This window comes from Scyliorhinus canicula, chromosome 7, assembly GCF_902713615.1.
Source record: "Scyliorhinus canicula chromosome 7, sScyCan1.1, whole genome shotgun sequence".
Classification (NCBI taxonomy): Eukaryota; Metazoa; Chordata; class Chondrichthyes; order Carcharhiniformes; family Scyliorhinidae; genus Scyliorhinus; species Scyliorhinus canicula.
In genome coordinates this window covers 46,343,003-46,366,503 of record NC_052152.1, presented here as the reverse complement: position 1 = coordinate 46,366,503, position 23,501 = coordinate 46,343,003, and the positions used below count along the sequence as shown (strand labels likewise).

The following is a 23,501-nucleotide window of genomic DNA, read 5'->3' as shown; positions in this document are numbered from 1 at the left end:
CTATAGATAGAGGTTATCTAGGAGATGGAGTGATAAATATCGCTCATACATCACTTATTTATCACCATCATTTCAACGTTTTGGATAAAGGAACATGGTTACTGATGGATAATCAGAAGATGCATGAAGATCACAAAGCTGCAACTGAAGAACTAATCACTGTTTCACAGAAAGTGAGGGTTATGAGGATTGCATGTAGGTAGAAATACCTGAATCGTGTAGCTGCATTACAAGTTCCCTGAGAGGGGAGACTCTCTCCAATCATAGCTGGCATTTCAATTTCAAAGTCCTTGGGCACATTTTGCAGGTTTGGCTCAATAAAGCTGATTCGACCTAATTGAATAAGAGAGGAGTTTACAGAGAGATAGTTCTAAGTCGCATGAAAACAAAAATGTACATCTCAAGGCAAACTAATGCGTTGCAAAATCCCTAAGAAAATATTCCATTCAATAGAATGGGAACCTTTAACCCCATTAGCTTGCCCAACTCTACCTCCTAAATGATAATGGTCGTTTCTAGGTCCTCACCTGCCATAGCCTCCTTGCTAACAATTATTGGCATGTTGTTTGTGTCTTCCACTGTGAAGACCACATAAAATATCTGTTCAATACCTCAGTCATTTCCTCATTTCCCATTATTAAATCCCCTTCTCTTCCTTTAAAGAACCAATGTTTACCTTAGCTACACTTTTGTTTTATATATTTGCAGAAACCTTTGCTACATATTTTTATATTTTGAGCTAGTTTACTCTCATCATCTATCTTACTTTCCTTTATAGCTTTTTTCGTGGCTTTTTGTAGTCTCGACTGATTTAGCATAGCTGGCTTTTAAAGCAGACCCAGGCAGGCCAGCAGCGCGGGTTCAATTCCCATACAAGCCTCCCCGAACAGGCGCCAGAATGTGGCGACTAGGGGCTTTTCACAGTAACTTCATTTGAAGTCTACTTGTGACAATAAGTGATTTTCACTTTAAAGTCTCCTGGCCCTGATGGAATGCATCCCAGAGTACTAAAAGAGGTGGCGGGGTAAACAGCAAATGCGCTTGTAGTAATTTACCAAAATTTGCTGGACTCTCGGGCGGTTCTGGCAGATTGTAAAACAGCAAATGGGACGCCACTGTTTAAAAAAGGAGGTAGACAAAAAGAGGGTCACTATAGGCCAGTTAGCTTAACTTCTGGAGTGAGGAAAATGCTTGAATCTATCGTTAAGGAAGAAATGGTGAGATATCTGGACAGGAATTGTCCCATTGGGCAGACGCAGCACGAGTTCATGAAAACAGGTCATTTTTGACTAATTTAGTGGAATTCTTTGAGGACATTATGAGTATGGTGGACGTGGTGTATCTGGATTTCCAGAAGGCATTCGACAAGGTGCCGTATAAAAGCCTGCTGCATACGATAAAGGTACATGGTGTTACGAGTAATGTATTAGCATGGATAGAGGATTGGTTAACTGACGGAAAGTAAAGAGTGGGAATAAATGAATCTTTTTCTGGTTGGTGATCAGTGGCTAGTGGTGTGCCTCAGGGATCAGTGTTGGGTCTGCAATTGTTCACAATTTACGTAGATGATCTGGAGTTGGGGAAGTTCGCAAATGACACTAAAATGAGTAGTTAGAGCCAAGTGTGTAGAGGACACTGAAAGTCTGCAGAGGGATATAGATAATTTAAGGGAGTGGGAAAAGGCCTGGCAAATGGAATTCAATGTTGATAAATGTGAGGTCATCCATTTTAGTAGGAATAACAGCAAAATCGACTATTATTAAACTGGTAAAAAATTGCAGCATGCTGTTGTGCAGATGGACCTGGGTGTCCTTGTGCATGAATAGCAAAAAGTTGGTTTGCATGAGCAGCAAGTAATTAAGAAGGCTAATGGGATTTTGTCCTTCATTGCTAGAGGGATGGAATTTACAAGCAGAGAGGTTGTGTTGCAGCTGTACATGGTGCTGGTAAGGCCAGGGAGGTTGTTTCAACTGGCGGGTGAAATTAGAACTAGGTCTCATAGCCTCAAAATAAGGGGGAACAGATTTAGGACTGAGTTGAGGAGGAACTTCTTCACCCAAAGGATCGTAAATCTGTGGAATTCCCTGCCCAGTGAAGCAGTTGAGGCTACCTCGTTAATTGTTTTTAAGGCAAAGGTAGATAGATTTTTGAACAGTAAAGGAATAAAAGGTTATGAGCGGGCCGGTAAATGCAGCTGAGTCCACAAAAAGATCAGCCATGGGGGCAGCAGGGTAGCATGGTGGTTAGCATAAATGCTTCACAGCTCCAGGGTCCCAGGTTCGATTCCCGGCTGGGTCACTGTCTGTGTGGAGTCTGCACGTCCTCCCGCTGTGTGCGTGGGTTTCCTCCGGGTGCTCCGGTTTCCTCCCACAGTCCAAAGATGTGCGGGTTAGGTGGATTGGCCATGCTAAATTGCCCGTAGTGTCCTAATAAAAGTAAGGTTAAGGGGGGGTTGTTGGGTTACGGGTATAGGGTGGATACGTGGGTTTGAGTAGGGTGATCATGGCTCGGCACAACATTGAGGGCCGAAGGGCCTGTTCTGTGCTGTACTGTTCTATGTTCTATGCTCCTAGTTCTACTCCTGCTCCTAGTTCTTATGTCCTTATGTTATATTGCTGGGTAGATTCAGTGTGATAGCTGTAACAGAACAGCTTGGCTAGGGGAGCAGCTAGTTCTGGAGAACAGGTGTTCAGTATTATTGTCCGAATACTGCTCGGGCCAATAATTAGGGCATTTAGCCATTTCTTGATATCATATGGAGTGAATAGGATCGTCTGGACTGGCATTGTGGCCTCAGGAAGAGACAGAAATGGATCATCTACTTGACACATCTGGCTGAAGATGGTTGAAAACGCCTTGTGCTTTGCACTGATATGCTGGGTTCTTCCATCACTGAGAATGGGGATATTTCTGGAGCCTCCTTCTCCTCCAGTGAGTTGTTTTATTATCCACCACTATTCATGACTGGATTTGGCAGGACTGCAGATCATATGTTGATTGGGGGATCACTTGACCCCATCTATTACTTGCTGCTTCTACTGTTTGGCACACAAGTAGTCCTGTGTTGTAGCTTCACCAAGTTGGCACCTCATATTCAGGTATGTCTGATGCTGCTCCTGGCATGCCCTTCTGCACTCTACATTGAACGAGAGTGGATACCCTGGCTTGATGGTAATGGTAGAGTGGGGGAATATGCCAGGCCATGAGGTTACAGATTGTGGTTGAGTACAATTCTGCTGGTGATGGCCCGCAGCATCTCATGGTTGCCAGGTTGAATTGCTTGACCAGTTTGAAATCTATCCCATTCAGCATGGTGGTGCTGTCACAGAACATGATGGAGGGTATCCTCAGTGTGAAGATCGGTCTTTGTCTCCACAGAGACTGTGCAGTGGTCACTCGTACCAATGCTGCCCTGGACATGCATCTATAACAAGTAGACTGGTAACGATGAGGTCAAATAGGTTTTCCCTCTTGTTGGTTTCCTCACCACTGCCGCAGATGCTGTCTAGTTGGTCTCATTTAGGACACAGCCAGCTCAGGTCAGTAATGGTGCTGTCAAGCCATTCTTGGTGACGGACATTGAAGTATACCACCCAGAATATATTCTGTGCCCTAGCCACCCTCAGTGCTGCTTCCTACTGGTGTTCAATTTGGAGGAGTACCAATTCATCAACTGAGGCAGGTGGGGTGAGGGGAGGAGGTGGCGTAGTGGTATTGTCACTGAACTAGCAATCCAAAGACCCAGAGCAAGATCTGGCGACCCGGGTTCATGTCCCACCACAGAAGATGGTGAAACTTGAATTTAAAAAAAATCTGGAATTAAAAGTCTAATGGTGAAAGCATTGTCAATTGTGATTTAAAAAAAAAAACACCTGGTTGGCTTCCGTTGGCGGCTATGAGGGAGTAGGTCGCACATTTGGTGGCTCCCGCCTCGGTCGGACTTTTGGACTTTTTCGCGCTTTTCAGCGCGGAACTGGAAAGCAATAGTACTCAGGCACAGGACCCATACAAAACTGTATGGACCTAAGAAGTCGGAGGGACCGTAAACAGCAGAAGAAGTAGACAAGTAAGGGCACAGTGGAGGCTGTGAGAGAGACCAGCATGGCTGATGTTCAGAGCAAGGAGCCGACAGCCCAGCCCACAATGGAGCAGCTGCTGCAGACTATGCAGGAGGGCTTTATGGCTTTGAAGCATGACAACTTGGAGCTGCTTCAGAAGTCGATTGATCGGATGAGAAAAAGGCTGGATGATCAGGCTGAGAAGCTTCAGTAGTTGGAGAAGTCAGTGGAGGAGCAGGCTGACTTTCAAACGGTGGCGGATGTGGAAATTCGGAGGCTGAGGGACCAGCAAAAAGTGCTTCTGGAAAGGCTGGAGGACCTGGACAACAGATCTCGCCGGCAGAACTTTAGAACCGTGGACCTCCCGGAGGGTGCAGAGGGGCTAGACGCTGCCGTATATGCGGAGGGTATGTTTCAGACGTTGCTGGATAACGAGGTGTTCCCGCGCCCGCCGATGGTGAACAGGGCACACAGAGTGCAGGTGAGGCAGTCACGACAAGGTGGTCCCCCACAAGCGATGGTGGTACGCTTTCACAGGTACCTGGACAAGGAACGGGTGCTGCAATGGGCAAAGAGCACACAAAGCTGTATTTGGGACAATGCCACCCTGCGTGTGGACCAAGATTTGAGCGCGGAGGTGGCCAGGAGGAGGGGAGGCTACAGGCAGGTGAAGGAGATACTGTATAAAAACAAGGTGAAATTTAGGCTGCTTTTTCCCACGCGACTGTGGGTTACGTATAAGGGTCAGCACCAATATTTCGAGGAACCCGAAGAGGCGATGGACTTCGTTAAGAAGCAAGGGCTGGCCCTGAGCTGAAGACATTTGGACTCATGTTAGAGCTTTTAAGTATATGTGGTGTCACTCCCGTTTTGGGATGTATCTTTTTTTTTCTTGTTTTTGCGTGCTTTTTGCGTGGTTTTCCCGAATGTTTCCTGTTTGGGCTCTTTGCTTAGTTGGAGTTTGGCTGTGGGGGAATTAATAAAGAAAACAGTTAAAAGGGTTGGGTTAAAATGGATGCTTTAGGGGAACTTTGTGCAATCTTTTTGTGTGTCTGTCTGGCTAGGACTGAAGGGTGCCTGTTATTTCTTTTTTTTTTCTTGTTGAACTTGAATTGTGCTATTGTGGAGGTTGTTTATGACTTGTATAGAGTGCTGACGGGGATGGAAACTGGGCATGGTAACAGCGAGGAGGTCATGGGTGGAGCTGGCTAGGAGGCGGGCCAGAGGAAGCGCGACACATGGCTGGGGGGCTGGTCAAGGAAAGGGGATGACTGATCAGCAAAGGGGGGGGGGGAGGGCGAAGTGCCCCCCAACCAGGCTGATCACCTGGAATGTTAGAGGGTTAAACGGGCCAGTGAAGAGGGCGCATGTGTTTGCGCATCTGTGGGTTCTGAAGGCCGACATAGTCTTGTTGTAGGAGATGCACCTGAAAGTGGCAGACCAGGTTTACGAGAGGGGTTGCGATAATAATTAATAAAAGGGTACAATTTGAGGCGGAGGGCACAGTCGTGGATGAGGGTGGCAGGTTCGTTATGGTGAGGGGTAAGCTCGAAGGGTGAGAGTAGTCCTGGTCAGTGTGTATGCCCCTAATTGGGACGATGTGGATTTTATTAGGAGGATGCTGGGAAGATCCCCGACTTGGACTCGCATAAGTTGATCATGGGCGGGGACTTTAATACAGTCCTGGACCTGAGCCTGGACCGGTCATGCTCAAGAATGGACAGGTTGCCAGCGATGGCAAAGGAACTGAGAGGGTTCATGGAGCAAATGGGGGGAGCAGATCCGTGGAGATTTAGCCGGCTGATGGCGAGGGAGTTCACGTACTACTCTCACGTCCACAAGGTGTATTCCCGAATTGACTACATTGTTGTGAGTAAGGACCTGCTGGCCAGAATGGTGGGGGCAGAATATTCGGCAGTTGCCATATCGGACCATGCTCCGCACTGGGTAGACCTGCAGTTTTGTAAGGACAGCTTTCAGCGCCCACCATGGAGGCTGGAAGTTTTTTTATCATAGAATTTACAGTGCAGAAGGAGGCCATTCGGCCCATCGAGTCTGCACCAGCTCCTGGAAAGAGCACCCTACCCAAGGTCAACACCTCCACCCTATCCCCATAACCCAGTAACCCCACCCAACACTAAGGGCAATTTTGGATACTAAGGGCAATTTATCATGGCCAATCCATCTAACCTGCACATCTTCGGACTTTGGGAGGAAACCGGAGCACCCGGAGGAAACCCACGCACACACGGGGAGGATGTGCAGACTCCGCACAGACAGTGACCCAAGCCGGTATCGAACCTGGAACCCTGGAGCTGTGAAGCAATTGTGCTATCCACAATGCTACCGTGCTGCCCAAGTTGGACTACTCGTGGACGTGGCGGTGTGTGAGAGGCTGAGGAAATGCATGGAGAATTACCTGCAGGTGAACGATACTGGAGAAGTCTCGGCAGCGGTGCTCTGGGAGGCACTGAAGGCAGTTGTGAGAGGGGAACTGATTTCAATCTGGGCGTACAGGGACAGGACGGATAGGGCAGAGACGGACCGACTGATTAAGGAAATTCTACGGACGGACAGGAGTTACGCGGAATACCAGAGGCCAGAGATACTCAGGAAACGACAGGGGCTGCAGGCCGAGTTTGGGGTGCTGACTACAGGCAAGGCTGTAGAGCAGCTTAGAAAGGTAAAGGCGCGATTTATGAGCATGGGGAGAAGGCCAGTAGAATGCTTGCGCAGCAACTGAGGAAGAGGGAAGCGGCTAGGGAAATAGGGAGGGTAGTGGATGAGGAAGGTAATCTAGTGGGTGATCCAGCAGGGCTGAACAAGGTCTTTAGGGACTTTTATAGGAAGCTGTACACTTCGGAACCACCCGGCGGACTGGGGGCGGGATGAGGCGATTCCTGGACGGACTGACCTTCCCAAGAGTGGGGAGGGGGTTGGTGGGCGGTCTGGGGGCCCTGGTCAGGATCAAAGAGATATTGGGGGCCTGAAGGTCATGCAGTCGGGTAAAGCCCCGGGGCCAGACGGGTACCCGGTGGAGTTTTATAAAACATTTGCCGGGATAGTGGGGCCGGTGCTGATCAGGGTCTTTAACGAGGCAAGAGACATATTGAGACAGGTCCGTGCGTGAACAGAGCCGTGGTTTGCACTATGTTTAAGTTGTAATTAGTGTCTTGACTTTTTTTTTGTACTGTACAATGCCACTTTTTCTAGATGTCTAAAATATCTCAATTGTTTGTTAAAAAAAACACCTGGTTCATTATGTGAATATGAAGGAAATCTGCCCTCTTTAGCTGGTATGGTCCACGTGACTCCAGATCCACAGCAATATGGTTGACTCTCAAATGCAATGGAGGGCAGTTAGGGATGACAATAAACCAGCCAGTGACACTGGAATGAATTTATAAAAACACACGGTAATCCATTCAACAGTGGTCTGTTTGTCCATGTTTGATCTGATGCCATATAACTTCGAGGTCCAGAGTCAACGCTGAGAACTCCCAGGGCAACTCCTTCCCGAATGTATACCACTCTGCCCTCAATTAGAACATAGAACAGTACAGCACAGAACAGGCCCTTCGGCCCTCGATGTTGTGCCGAGCAATGATCACCCTACTCAAACCCATGCATGCACCCTATACCATTAACCCAACACCCCCCCCCCCCCCCCCCAACCTTACTTTTAAGGACACCATGGGCAATTTAGCATGGCCAATCCACCTAACCCGCACATCTTTGGACTGTGGGAGGAAACCGGAGCACCCGGAGGAAACCCACGCACACACGGGGAGGACGTGCAGACTCCCCTCCGCACTGTCCTACTGGAGGGACAGTACATTTCCAGAATGGTGTTGTCTGGGATAGTATGATTCCCTGACTTAGGCTGTTGCTTGACTAGTCTGTGAGAGAGCTCTCCCAATTTTGGCACAAACCCCCACCAATGTTAGTAAGAAAGATTTTGCAGGGTCAAGGAGGCTGGGTTCACCATTGTCATTTTTGGTACCTTGGCAGTCCATCCACTTGCATTGCTTGTCAATTTTTCTGTAATGATTTGGTACAACGGAGTGGCTTGCTAAGCCATTTCAGAGGGCAGGAAGAGTGAGCATTTCCTTTCCTAAAGAACATTAGTGAACCTAATGGGTTTTTACGACAATCAGCAATTGTTTCATGGTCATCAATTGAATTCAAATTGCATCAGCTGTCTCAAAGTATTATCCTGGGCCTCTGGATTATTAGTCCTGTTATGTTATCACCACACCACTGCCTCACCTTTTACTTTACTTTCTACTTTTTTTAAATCGCCAAGCATATATAAAAAGCTTTTCCTGAGACTCCATTGAGTTGTGTTACAGTGAGATCATTAATGTACATTGTGTGTACATGTCTGGGGCAGCAGGGTAGCATGGTGGTTAGCATAAATGCTTCACAGCTCCAGGGTCCCAGGTTCGATTCCCGGCTGGGTCACTGTCTGTGTGGAGTCTGCACGTCCTCCCCCTGTGTGCGTGGGTTTCCTCCGGGTGCTCCGGTTTCCTCCCACAGTCCAAAGATGTGCGGGTTAGGTGGATTGGCCATGCTAAATTGCCCGTAGTGTCCTAATAAAAGTAAGGTTAAGGGGGGAGGGGGGTTGTTGGGTTACGGGTATAGGGTGGATACGTGGGTTTGAGTAGGGTGATCATGGCTCGGCACAACATTGAGGGCCGAAGGGCCTGTTCTGTGCTGTACTGTTCTATGTTCTATGTTCTATGTGTCAGGGTTCACTACGTTACACAACATGCAGCATTTTGCACTGACACAGGACAAAGCAAAATCAGCAGTTACCTGTAGCACTGTGCGTCTGTGAGAGGGAATAGATCCTCTCCATTCCCAGCTGAGGATGCAGGTGTTTCTCCCGCTGCAGAGGGAACACCACTTTGGACATTGCATTTGTAATTTTCCTCCATTCCAAGATTAAGCCAGGCAAAGGATGAAGTGGCTTCAATTTTTCCAATATTTCCTAAAACATTGAATGGTATAATCGATAAAGGACTGATCAGATTTATGTTCTTCTCCTTCTTGCAATTGCTATGCCATCCTTGGCATGATTTCTTTATTACTCCCAACACAAAATTATATTTTAATTTGCTTGTTCCATTTTTATATTGTTCGTGCAAATGTCAAAATTTGGAAGGTACTCTTTCTTTGCATTTACTATTAATTTAGTGTCAGTATTTACCTACCACCTATATTCTAAAGTCTGATTTACCTTGTATATCAGCAACCAAATACCATCAGTTATTCATGTTAGCCCAAAACCTATATTATCCTGAATAGCTCGTATAATAAATACAGCTCAAATGTTCAAAAGCCTGTTTGATGCAACACGTCTTCACCTCACTACTGCTATGATAGTTGTCTCTTTTAATTCATTAACTTTTATTGTTGCTTGCTGTTGCCAATAAAGATTCCTCAAAAGTCTCATGACTTCAATTCATTCCAGCACTTGGCAGGACATCTATGAATCTTTCATGATTCACTGTCAAATGTTTTCTCCTCATCTATAATGCATGGGTATACTTTGCAATTCATTTCAATTGCGCACTCACAAAATTACCTTTTGAACAAATATTAAGATGTACATTCTATACCCAAATGTGAAACAAGCCTCACTTAATCCCAATCATTTTATTTTTCTGTTCATTAAGAAAGCACAACGATTTATACAAGAACCACATAATTACCTTATTTGTGCTGAATTGTTTAGCCAGTCTGCATCGCCCTCCCACTGGGGCTTTCCTCCTTGTAGAGCCAAGTGTCCTCTTGCCATTAGTGTTAGTATCCCCATTAGGAGGAAGTTTGAGCTCCGAAAATAGAACCTGGAACAGGGATTAAATCGCTGAGTCTGGGAAATTTTGAGTAGGGAAAAGTTAGCAAGTTTAGAATTGGGCTGCTTTGGGAAATGACCTTTTACACTGTCAGGTATTTTGTGAGTATAAAAGCTGCAATTCCTATGTGGCTTTTACTAAAATATTGGTGCGGTGGGATCTTTTGCGGTATTGAAATCGCCATAAAACTCATGCATAAAATCCAAATTTAAAACAAAAGAAGCCCAAGGAGTGGTGGATGGTGTGAAATGTTAATACATCTATATCTTAGATTCAAATAGGATATTGACGCACAGCACATTTATATTTGAATCCATATCAACCTGATTGACAACTTCTCAAGTGTATGGGTTATGAGATATTTCATACCCTGGCCAGTGCTCTTAATAAAACCTCTGTGCAAGACAGATCGATATTGCAATCTTACCTCAGCAATATCTTCGGGGCTGGTCAGAGAGAAGCTGTGGCCTACTAGCTGGTAAGCCTGCGCCTCTATGTAAGCTAGCTTAGCCTGCATTTGGGATTTCTGGTTTTCACATTCAGCTGTACTAAAGCCTATTCCATTCATCTCCAGCAAAGCCAGGCAATACTGAGTCGTCATTTCAACATTCCGAAACATGTCTGCAAGAGAAAGTTACATGTTGATACAATTTAACACCATAGTGGAGGTATTTCACAAGTGCATTTCCTAAATTAGTACAAGATTTATATTTCTGGTGCTTTTCCTGTCCCGATGTAAGGCAAGATTGGTATTGTAGATTAATGGTACATCTAAACTGCACCTTGTTGCAGGAGTTAAAATAGATAAACCAATTATTTTTAACCTTATTTGTATATTTCTCCCTGTCCTTTTTTGTATAAATTATGTGTAAAATGATTATTGCTGCTGCACATGGCGATACCATCCACAGTATCAGTTTTCACACATACACTGATATACCTCACCACCACCACCTCCCAACTCCTCCATTGCTAATCATCAGACTGCTTATCTAACAGTTCTGGTATGCCATTGGTGTCGTCCACTGTGAAAACTAATGCGAAGTACCTATTCCATTCTCGGTCATTTCTTTGTTCCCTTTTCCACTTCTCCAGTCTCATTTTCATGTCCATTCTTGCCTCCCTCTTACCTTTCATATATTGAAAAAAAACTCCTGCAATCTTCTTTTACATTACTAGCTAGCTTACACTCATATTTCATCGTATCCCCCTTATTGCTTTTGTCCTCTGCTTCCCAATCCTCTGGCTTTGCACTAATCCTTGTCACATTGTAATGCTTTTTCCTTTCCTTTACAAAGGTTCAGCATAACTTGACTACTTCTGCACTCAATACCTCTATTTATGAAGCTCAAGCTATTACGTATGCTTTGTTAACCACTTTCTCAATATGATATGCCACCTTCAAAGATCTATGCACACAAATCCCCAGTCTCTCTGGCCCTGCACTTTTCAGAGTTGTGCAATTATGTTTCTATTGCCTCTCCCTCGCCAAAATGCAATTCCTTACATTTCATATTAAATTTCATCTGCCATTTGACTGCCTTATTCACACCTCTGATCTGTTAGTCCTTCTTTAATGAATATCTCCATTAGCTGCCATCGATTGTAATCACACCCGAATTTGAATGATTCAGCACTGACATTTTAAAATAAAATTTAAGTCTAATATGCCCAAAAGACACTATTAAACTATTAAATCTATATTTCTCAAGACAAAACCTAAGTCTGCCTTATATTACAGGATCTCCATTATACCTTGCAGATTTTCTTTCTTAAGCAGCAAATTAAGTTGATTCATTATATCGAAGACCAACACTGACTCTATGGAGGCTCTGTTACGGCCTGAGATATTTGTGTTGGCACCCAACCCGAGACTCTGAACACCATGGCTGCTGTTCACCCCTTCCAGTAATGGAAGCTGCTGGGGGAGAAAATTGGTCACCATATTATGAAGTGTTCTCTCTTTGGAGTCAGGGTCCAGGAGCCAACAGGCCACCTAGAAGAGAAAACAAACATTTACTGTAGTTTCGTTCTTTCTCAAGTGATAATTCAGAGGTGGCGGAGAAGTTTGCTCCTTTCCAACAGACTCAGAATTTTAGCAAATATGAATTATAACCTTTGGATCTTCATAAATGCCTTCCATGGAGATGTTGCAGGCCTCAAGGAGAGTTTTGTAGTGTTGCTTGAAGTCATAGATAACAATAGAGTGCTGTGTCCGAGTATGTACATCCTTCTGTAAACATGAACGTACATGAAGAAGTCTTTCTTTCACAGACAGCTCAGGGTCTAAAGGTGGAGGGGCCAAGCTGTGGCTTACATCTCCTAAAAAAAAATACATTTAAATATATATACACAACTGTTAATGTGGTGTCAGTTTAAGTGTTTCATGATATTTTTTTCGATTAGGGTGGTGTGCAACAACAGCAAACGGCATTATAAGGAGCCTTAAACATAGAAAAATGAGCCAAACTACATGTGACTGCAATACCAGCTTCAATATATTACAAGGCTCATTTATATATACAGACAATTGAAAAAAAAACGGCAAAATAAATTATTTTTACTACTGTGATCTAATCCTGACTGGATTAGGATGTATTGATTGTTGGGAAAGAAAGTAGTTTTTAACAAATCAATTCGGAACACAGATTTTCCAGTCTAATTTAGGTTCAATCAAGGTATTATTGAAGCCATTTTCTTACCAGTAATTTCCTGAGTCTCTTGCAAGGAGATGTAAAAAGCATCCTTCCCTCCCCAGGACACACACAAACCTATCACAACAAGGTCTTTGTGACTGCTCACTTCAAACCCATTTGTCTTGGCCTGAACCTTTACAGAGGTCTGGACTAGAAAATAAGTAAAGGCATTAAAATGAGTATCAAATTCTCTATTAAACATAGAGCAATAATTAATTCCTTTCCAATCTACAAGTGTACGTAATGTTCAAATGCAAATATGAATGCTGCATGCTAATTTATTCACCAAAATAGTGATCAACAATAGTGATCAACAAAACCAAATCTCTCTTATCTAAGGAACTGGCATTGGGGACAGTCTAGAGAAGGTTCACTAGGTTTATCTTGGATACAGAGGAGAGGTTAGGTAGTTTGGGTCAGTACTTTTAGAAGAATGAGAGGCGACCTTCTTGACACATGTAGGATTCTCATGGGATCTTTACAGGTAGATGCTGAGAGGTCATTTCCTTTTATGGGAGAGTCTAGGACCAGAAGGCATAATCTCAAAGTAAAGGGTCACCCTTTAAGACAGAGGTGAGGAGCAATTTCTTCTCTGAGGGTTGTGAAACTGTGGTTTCTTTATCACAGAAGGCTGTTGAGGCTGGGTCGTTAAATATGTTCAAGGCTGAGATACACAGATTTTTAATCAATAAAGGAATCAAGGGTTATGGGGGTAATGCTTGAAAGTGGAGTTGAGGATTATCACATCAAATAGTCATGATCTCATTGAATGGCGGAGAGGACGTGATGGGCCGAATGGCCTACGTCTGCTCCTCCGACTTATGGTGCGCGATTCTCCGCCCCCCACCACTGGGTGGGAGAATAGCGGTAGGGCCTCCCGACATTTTTCACGCCCTCCCGCTATTCTCCCCCCCCCCCCCCCGCCCCACGCCACGTATTGCCGCTCGCAATTACGGCGAGTGGAGATTCTCTGAGGCTGATGGGCCGGGCCTTCCCGCCCGTTTCACCACGGCAGCAAACACACCTGCTCGCTGCCGCCGTGAAGCGGGCGCCAGATGCCCGTTTGGGGCATCTAGAGGCCCGATTGGCACGGGAGCACCACGACTGTGCTCGGGAGGGGACAGGCCCGCGATCGGTGCCCACCGATCGTCGGGTCAGCGTCCAAAACAGACGCACTCTTTCCCCTCCGCCGCCCGGCAAGATCAAGCCGCCACGTCTTGCCGGGCGGCTGAGGAGAAAGACGCCAACTGCGCATGCGCGTGGGTTGGTGTTGTCCAACCTGCGCATGCGCGGCTGACGTCATCGGCCGCGTCAGCCGCCGTGACATTTGACGTGCGGCCTTGATGACCGTCGTCAAGGTTGCGCCGTCATGACGCACGGGGCCGCGCTACTAGCCCCGCCCGGGGGGGGGGGGGGGGGGGAGAAAATCGGCCCCGGAAGTGGCTGTAAAGACTGCCGTGGGTCACAGCCTGTCGCACGGCAGCCTTTACGATTCTCCGCATTTGCGGAGAATCTCGCCCATGGTCTTTGTTTGCTACATAGTAAAGTCCCAACCAATTTGATTTGCTGCATGTACATCATCTTACGGAGATGGAAGGATACTGACGATACTAAAACTATGATTGTTTGAGAGATGAACTAAAGGTGGCATTTCCAAAACAAAAAGGAATTTTTACAATATTTTAGAATTATCTTTGAAAGTTGGACCCCTACCTCTGCCCCACTAACCAAAATGAACCTGGTCAATCTCATTCCAGCTTCCAATAGGTCCAGAACCACAACACAAAGATAAGGATAAGGTGCCCGACTGAGGTAGATTAAAGGTATTCGCCAGGATTAGGAAACAGGGTTAAAATTACTTTCCTTTCATTTAGAGAAATTTGCTTTCTCTCACAAGGCAGCATAACAGTGTCTGGGAAATTTGGGTCTAGGCAATGGCTGTGCAGAAAATCCATTTAACATTTACGATGAAATAAATTTGTATAATTAGTCAGTAGATAAGCATATCACGCACGATTTAAAGGGACAGAAATGGAATCCTGTTTTGTGCATGTTTAGCGGGGTTTTCTTAGCGCCTGCAGCACTAAGACTCCACTATACAGCAACACTTTGCCCTTTTTTGGCCTCAGTGGGGAATGCTCCGTCGAAGCTACACTCACACCCAAAAAGCTCAGCTCTCTTCCGGGGTCCTCGAAACACCCCGTCCCCCACCCCACTCCTTAGAGGGCAAGACACCCCAGGGCCCAACTCCTGGCACGGGCAACCTGACGCCTGGGGACCGCAAGCCAGGCACTCTGGCAGTGCCCCTGCTGGCCTTGCAATGTCAAGGTGGCACTGCCATGGGGTCAGGCTGGCTATGCCAAGGTGCCCGGGTGCCAGTGGGAGTGCCAGGGTACCACCCTGCCCAGAGTCCGATCACCCGGGAGTCTCCAATAACCTAGGAAACCCCCCCAGGTGCCATCATGCCTGCTCCACACCTGTGGAAACCTGTGCTAAACGGCAACCTGGCAACCTCTCCCAAGAGCGGCCTTAGTTCCCGGGCCCTAGGAGAATACAGGGCAGACATATTTAATGAGCCTAATGGCTCACTTAAATATGCTAATTTGGATCGCCCCCATTAAACCTCATGGAGATTCAATGGCCTCGATGCGTCACCAAGTCGGGCGTGACAAGGTCATTAAATTGCACCCATCATGTGGAATGTGACCAAGGTATCTTCTAGACAGTCTTACTGCACAGACTGCTACAGTTCTTTTAGAAATAAACATCTATTACGCACCTTGTTTAAATCTTCCACCTATCTCCGAGCTGGGTGATAGAATACATGCCTTTTTCTCACAGGCAGCTGCTAGTGCAAACCTTTGTTTTGTTTTCCACTCAGTTATAAATGTCTGGAACAGGGCTCGGCTACTCGCCACGTCAATAATGGTAAATATTTCTGCACTGCAGGAGCCAGAAAATGGAGATAAATTTTCTTGAGAAAGTTGAAGCGAAAAGCCTTCTCCTATGAAAGAACCATCTGCATCACCATCATTGTTCACCACAGGGCTACAATCAACATGATGTATTGGGGGACTTTCTACTCTTCCTCCCCCAAAAACAGGATCATGAGATGAGTAAACAGTTGGTGGCAAAGATTGCTTTTTGCATTTTTCAGCTGTTGCTGCTGTCAATGCTATTTTCATTCTCGGAGTGACAGGTTCACTGGGAGGTGTTGGAGGAACTTCATTCCGACTGTCTGGCCTGGACTTGGGAAGCTTTTCCATTTCACAAGCTGATGACTGGTTACTTGCATCTGTTTTATTGCTTTGATTCCATGCCACCTCATGAGGGGGTCTCTCAGTTTGACCCAACACTGGTACATGCTCTGGGTTTGGAGTGTCGGAAGTTTTTGTTGCATGGTTCTGAAAGCTGTTTGTTTCTGTGAATCTCCTTGAACGGAGGTCCTTTTCCTGGTCATTGATTTGTTTGTTTCTATTTGGACATTTCTGACCCAAAGGAGCTGGCAATTGGATTAGTGTCTCTTTGTTCCCTGGACTTAGATCAAGTGAAGTGTCTGACCACATCCATTTCCCATTATCTGCCACCTCATTTTCCACTAAACAGTCAGGTAACCCTTTAATTAACATGCCTTGATTTGGGTTGCTACTATTTATCTGACTATTCAAGTTCTCCTGTTCGCGTAATCGTAAGCAATCAGCAATATTGCCATTTTGGTAGGAATCTTTGAAATCAGAGATATTGAAGGACATGTCATTCCAATGCAAACATGCTTCAGGAGCTTCAGCTCGAGTTTTTTGTCGGTCATTTTGATCCTGTATTCCACCTTCTGCTACACGGCAACAGGAAGGCCGGCCTTCAGTGATCAGATCTGCTTTAGGTAAGGGCTGCTGGCCAGGCGGGAAACCCTGTGTACACATGTCATCACTGGAGGAAATTTCTGTGAAACTATCAAATAAACTATCACTCATGTTCAGAGTCATCTCATGGTCAGCATTGGAATGACCACAGAGCTCTTGTTCTTCGTGACTGGAACTTGAATTATTCAATACTCTATTCAATTTCTGAACTGAAACAGCTGGAACGCTTTCTTCAATAGAGGCTGGTGTCTTGTAATCTAACAAGAAGCTCTCTAGCTGGGTATCAGTTAAAGAAAAATCACTGGCTTTCAGCAAAGGCAGACTTGTTTCAGAAGGTGGAGCTGGAAGACTATTTGTAGGAGACCTTATTATGGATTTCATTAATTTGGAAGACTCTCTTTCTCCAGAGCTCTGCTTCTGACCATCAGTGAAACTACATTGTGCTGATTGCAGACCTTCCTCTCTTAAAGCAGGCTTATTTCGCAATGCCTCATTTCCATTTGATGTATTACTGCCAAATTGCTTTGTATTTGTTTCAACATTAACTAAGCCCTCACCATTTTCTGACCTGGATTGGACTTCAACTGACAACCTTGTGCTTTCAGTTTCTTGCTGATCTTCACAATTGGACAATACTTCGCCGGCAGCAGCAGCATGCTCTATGATCTTTTCAATTTGTGAATCCAACTGAAAGCTTTCATCAAATTCTCTTGTGGCAAAACATATCTCAGCAGACTTGCACTCAACAACATTTGGGCTGAGTATTTTATTCTCCTTGCTAACTATTACTGGATGTCGGAGTTCTTTATGATTTAGGTTATTATTAGCACCGCTGTCATACTGAATTTGGTGCAAAGTTTGAGCTGGACTTTCTGCAACACTCTTGTCCTTTTTAGTTTCCGCACCACTTTTTACATCCTTCGTTACCGGAAAGGAATTATTTGCATTGATAATATGTTCTGCAACTTGTACGTCATTCAGAAAATGTTTCCCAACTTTTGACTGATTAAAACATTCCATGGTCGTCTTACAATGCCCATCAACTGGGAGACAAATATTTCCCCCAGGAAAATCATTTGATGGTTGCTTGTTAGCAGTTTCCCTATTGCAGCTGGGATCCACACTTACTGCATTCTTGCCAGAATTAACTTCAAACTTGGTGGCAATAAGGACCAATGAGCTAGCAACTTCCGGAACACTGAGGCTATTCCCGGCTGACTCTGAATTTGGATTTATGAATGCCGCATTAGCAGGTTCCAGACTGCTCCCAGACACAGCAGCAGCCGGAGCTGACTCCTGTTGTACCACAGTCAGCATCTGGTCAGGATTCCATTCAATTCCCATCGAAGCCAGATCTTGTTGAAGATGATTCTTGGCCTCTTCCACAATCAGAACAGCAGCGTCTCTCTCTGTTAGTCCTTTCCTTCCACTCACCCAGATACATCGTGTCTTTCTACGCTCTTGAGCCTCACATTCACTCTCATCGACTGCTCTCCTAGAACTGATGTAAAAGAGAAAGCATTTATTGAACAAGGTCTGAGCGTAAAAGTTTTTTGTACAAGTGTTAATGAGCACAAGCTTTGAAGCGAATAGAATCATGGAACTTTACAGCCCAGAACAAAGTAATTTTCTGAAAGAGTTAACCACTTAGTCCAATTCATTTGTGCTTTTTCCTTTTACATTTATTGATGCTTCTTTTAAACACCATATAACTTCAGTTTCCTACACTTTTTCAGGCAAGACATTCCACATTCCAATGATCTTCTGCTTAAAAAATATTCTCTTTACCTCTCCCTTTGCACGTTGAGCATCTCTGCTATACCTGCTCCATTGTCTGGACTTCCTTCCGAAAATAGAGCCCCCGGTATTAAACACAATGGCCTCGCATTTCCTGGGGAGCTGCGCCATTGCAATGTGCATCGCTATAGAGACCCCGTGGTAGTGTGCCCCTTAAAGGGGGCGAGTTCTTGGGGGGGCAATCGGGCGATCCTGGGGCTGAGCACGGGTTTTACTGTTAATTTGGAGTTTGGAGTCATGGAGTATGGTATCCTTTATCCCACTCTCTGTAAATAGTTACTTGCCTTAATAAACCGTTTATTTGTTAATCGACTTGGTTGTCGACAGTCTCAAGACACTACATTTGTCAATGAGGGTCAATTGGAGTGCCTTCAGAAATCAGGAGAACAGACTTTGTGTTGAACCGACCTTGTGTTGAACCCTTTCCTTTGAAGCAAACTTGTTCAGCAGTCTGTCAATGTTAAAATGCCCTTGCTTTGGGAAACTTCAGCCATTCAATCGCAACATAGAACAGTGAGTGCAATATGTCAAATGCCTGCGCTTCTTTAAGACCAATGAAATTTGTGGAGGGGGGGGGGGGGGGGGGGGGGGGGGGAAAGGAAAAGCAGGCAATACTGCAAATATTGAAAGAATTTGGAACCTTCTCCGGCTACAAACTTAACCTGGGCGAAAGCGAGACATTCCCAGTGAACCCAAAAGGGAGAGGGACAGAGCTGAAGGGGCTCCCGTTCAAAACGGCCCAGAACACATTCCGTTACAAATAGCCAGAGGCTGGACACAGATCCACAAGTGGAACCTGACCAGCCTGGTGGAGGAAGAAAGAAAAGACCTTCAACGGTGGGGCTCACTCCCACTCTCCCTGGCGGGAAGAGTGCAGACGATCAAGATGAATGTACTGCCAAGGTTCCTCTTCCTGTTTAGATCCATCCCGATCTTCATCCCCAACGCCTTTTTCCAAAACGTAGACAGTCTAATCATGGCGTGTGTGTGTTGGGGGGTAAGAACCCGAGAATTCCCAAACCGACACTGCAAAGAGGGAAAGTCAGAGGGGGCCTGGCTCTACCAAAGCTACAATACTACCATTGGGCAGCAACGGCAGAAAAGTGAGGGGATGGGTACAAGAACCCGACATAGATTGGGTACAAATGGAGGAGGCATCCTGTAAAGCAACAATGCTCCAGGCCCTGGCCACAGCAGCAGCAGCAGGTAATCTGATTAACAACCTTCGGGGCTCAAACCTATAACATGGTTAAGGGTTTGACTCCTCCAAATGTCCCTGACTCCAAAACTCTTGAGGAGTTTGCGAAATGAGTCAAGGGAGATAATCACCCAAATCCTCAGTGATAATGCAATGATACAAATTTAATTCGACAACAAGGGCCACAGGGGAGACAATAGTGGCGTTCGTGGCATACCTAAAACAAACGGTTGAGCATTGAGAGTTCGAGACTACATTCAATGACATGTTGAGAGACAGGCTAGTCTGTGATGTTAATAACACAGCCAGACAAAGGAAATTGTTAGCAGAGGCAGAGTTTACCTTAAAGAAGGCATTAGAGGTTGCTCAGGTTCTGGAAAGTGCCGAAAGGGGGGCTGATGGAACTGCAGAGCATGCAAGCAGGTAAGGCCCACCAAATTTGGTGGGTTTGTTGCGAGCCCGTCACGTAGTCAGTGGAGTTCTCACCCTTAAAGTGGCCACGCTACCACAAGCGTTATCAGGCCTGTACAGTTTTCAGAGTGGGAACCTCCCATCGTTCCCATGGTTAAGTCAGATAGAAACATTAGGTGGGACTACAAAGTAACTGGAATCAGGTGGCAAAATTGGACTGATACCCGATACCAAGCATTGAAGATTTATATGCTAAATTAGGGGTTTTAACTTACACTAAACCGGATATGAGCCATGCATACCAACAACTGGAATTAGACAAGGCGTCTAGAGAACTTGTTGCAATAAATATCAACAAGGTCTATGCCAATATACCTGGCTACCCTTCAGAGACTTACTGGTGTGTGCAATTTTCCAGCGCAGGATGGAAAGCTTACTACAGGACATTGCCAAGGTAGTTGCCTATCTAGATGATGTACTGATAACAGGAGCGCCCAAAGATGAGCACCTGGAAAATCCTGAATAGGTTCTAAAACAATTTAACAAGGCCGGAGTAAAACTGAAAAGAGAAAGATGTACATTCCAAGCTTATGAAGTGGCATACTTAGGATATAGGGTTGACACCAAAAGGAAAAGATAAAAGCAATTAAGGAAGCACCAGCCCCCCAAATTGTCAGAATTGAAATGCTTTTTAGGAATGGTGAATTATTACAGCAGATTTATTGCTAATCTTTTTACAATGTTGGCACCCCTAAACACATTGCCAGGTGCCCTCCAATCCTTTGGCATCTTACCCATTATCAGAGAGGATTGATAAATGATGATTGGTGCCTCTGCTTTCCTCCCTGACTTATTTTATCAGCCTGGGATACATTCCACCTGTGTCCGGTGCTATAACTATGTTCAAAGATACAAAATTCTTTATTATTTGTTCTCGGACAATTTTCATCCCATTCCATATTGTACATTCCTCTTTGTCACATGCAATGTCTGCATCAGTCTCTTTTGTGAACAAATACAAAGTATTCATTAAGAACTGTAGCCAACTGGGATGGCCATTTAAAATAAGAAACATGGATGGTCGCAAAGCACAACGGGACAAATGGCCAATGTAAGGTTCAAGCAGGCTCAGAGCCTGAATGTATATTTGTGAGCAAATTCCCCCAAACGATTAGCATTTTGATGGCCCATCTCCGTAAGACAAAAGACTGATACTTGAGCAAACGATACAATCCCAGACATTTCGGCGCCACTCCCTTTGCTCAGGAAGCATCAACAACAGGGTCAATGACCGCCTGGGACTCGCCCGGCCATCAAGGCACCCGCCCCTTTATTGGTTCAAATCGAACACATTGATCAAGAATTACCCAATTAGTGGGGTCCAAACTGAACCACCGCCCAAAAGAGCGCAAGAACCCCCGAGGATAAAGAGGGAGACCACCATGTGTTCGGCCTCTCTTGGACCTGGCGCTCTGGCAATGTCTACTTTCAACTGCAGCACCACCAGAAGCAAGTTCAAGTTCAACACCCGCTACCAGATGGATGAGCCCAGCTGAGCAGCAGTTACTTCTATAGACCCGATAGATCCAGATCCGAACAAAGACCACTGTTCCTCTGACCTAAGCCGGGTGCCTGAAGTTAAGTACAGGTTGTCATAGTTGATAGGTGTAGTTTAACTAGTAGTGTTTATGTTGCATGATTAATTGTGTGTGTAAATAAAGTACCATTGATCTTGAATTAACTAACTGGTGTTTGGCTCTTTGATCGATATCCGGTTGAACCTTGTGGTGGTATCATCTGATACCTGGTGACTCTGAGCAATATAATATCGATATCGAGCACCCGGAGGAAACCCACGCACCCACGGGGAGGACGTGCAGACTCCGCACAGACAGTGACCCAAGCCGGAATCGAACCTGGGACCCTGGAGCTGTGAAGCAATTGTGCTAACCACTATGCTACCGTGCTGCCCTAAACAATCCTACACAAAACTAATAACATTGTGGGGAAAGATTTGTACCCAGTTATATCGTTACATTTATAAATCTTAAACCCCAATAATCAGTTAAAGCTCTACCTTTTAAATGGGACTGCATTTCTTAGAGCTGTTTCAACATCAGTAGGGTCTCCCCGTGCCAGCTCAGATACAGTGGTGAATCCAGCATCAAACAGTGCTCGAGCACGCTGTGCATTCAACAAGGAGATCCGCACCAGATCACAGAGCTGCCGTTGGATACCAAAACTAAGACGGCTCTGAAACTGCGAGAGGAGCAGCTCCATATTGTGCCAACCAAGTCGGTTACTAAATACGGTCACCATCCCTGTATAAGATACAAAAGATAAGTTAGCAATTCCATTGCCACCAAATGGTTTTAGAAAAGTAATGTGTCACTCCAGCCTGAGAAAAGCAATTGTGCACAAGAGCTGTTTCCAATACTGGTTAAGAGAAGCCTATACTGGTTCCATTTAGAGCTGCTTTTAATACTCTTGCCTGCATAACTTGCTGCTGACTGCTGCAGAGACTGAAGCTGTCCTCGACTGCAGTGGTATTTCTTTGTTACAATTCCAAGTGGAACTTCATTGATTAGATCGAGTAACACAAGGCTGGTGAAAAACCTGGAGCATTGGGAAAATAAGATAGATGCATATGTTGGTCAAGATGCACACTAAATATTGCAAGCATACAGTTTTATATCAGAAACCCCTACATAATCTTCACCGCCTCTCAATCCTCAACTGTTTCTGTGCTTCATGCTCTGCATTCAGGTCTCCACAGAATTTGTTCTTCAACGACACGTGCAGACCAACCGAGGAAACTGGCAATAGTTGACCAACAACGTCGAGTGAAGCTCTCAATCTCAAAAGGAAAAAAGTGAAAACGCAATAAGGATGCCGAAAACAAGCCTACGACATGTAGTTACACTGGAAATGCAGTGTAGCACAAGATTATCAAAAATTAAGCCTGCTTACTCAACAGATTGGACAGGATTCTCCGACCCCGCGCCAGATCGGAGAATCGCTGGCGGGCCGCGCGAATCACTACACGCCGCCGGCACGCAATTCTCCACAGAGCGCAGAATCGGCGCCATTGGTGCTGGGTCGAGTGGCCATAAGAAAAGAGCCTAGAACCACCGGCGCCACCTTGGCGTGCAAGGGTCGGGTGGCGGCCTTTGGGGGGGGGGGCCTCCGATGTGGCCTGGCCCGCGATTGGGTCCCACCGATTGGCGGGCTGGCCTCTGTAGTCCAGCACTCTGGGGGCCTCCTTTCTACGTGCCGGCCCCTGTAGTCCTGCGCCATGTTGCGTCGGGCCGGCGCATTGAAGGAAGCCACTGCGCATGCGCGCGTTGCTGCCGGTGCCACTGCGCATGTCCTCGTTGGCACCAGCGCAACTGCGCATGCACGGATCCCACGGCACACAGTTCGTGCTGGGACCTGCAGCTGGAGCGGCGTGAACCGCTCCAGCGCCATGCTGGCCCCCAGTTGGGACCAGAATTAATCATGGCAGCGGCCCGTTCATACCATCGTAAAATGCGACGGCGTTCACAACTGCGTGGACTCTCTACCGGAGGATGGGAGAATCTTGCCCATTGTATGTATAGCAAATGTAGAAATTGATTTCA

At 45.7% G+C, this 23,501-nt stretch overlaps 1 protein-coding gene across 7 annotated transcripts in view; it reads right to left on the bottom strand.

Annotated features, from left to right (window-relative positions):
* polq (polymerase (DNA directed), theta) overlaps positions 1–23,501 on the bottom strand; it is a 111,750-nt gene that overhangs the window by 39,609 nt on the left and 48,640 nt on the right. For all 7 annotated transcript variants that reach the window (XR_005461267.1, XM_038801912.1, XM_038801911.1 and 4 more), the window contains 10 exons: positions 22,373–22,497; positions 21,959–22,202; positions 15,395–17,976; positions 12,622–12,765; positions 12,036–12,241; positions 11,675–11,915; positions 10,347–10,540; positions 9,776–9,910; positions 8,877–9,051; positions 210–333 (listed from right to left, as the gene is read on the bottom strand). Coding sequence is in view for 6 of the 7 variants with exons in the window: in XM_038801912.1 (XP_038657840.1) it covers positions 210–333; positions 8,877–9,051; positions 9,776–9,910; positions 10,347–10,540; positions 11,675–11,915; positions 12,036–12,241; positions 12,622–12,765; positions 15,395–17,976; positions 21,959–22,202; positions 22,373–22,497 (4,170 nt within the window). In the remaining variant the exon portion in view is untranslated. The remainder of the gene's footprint in view (positions 1–209; positions 334–8,876; positions 9,052–9,775; positions 9,911–10,346; positions 10,541–11,674; positions 11,916–12,035; positions 12,242–12,621; positions 12,766–15,394; positions 17,977–21,958; positions 22,203–22,372; positions 22,498–23,501) is intronic.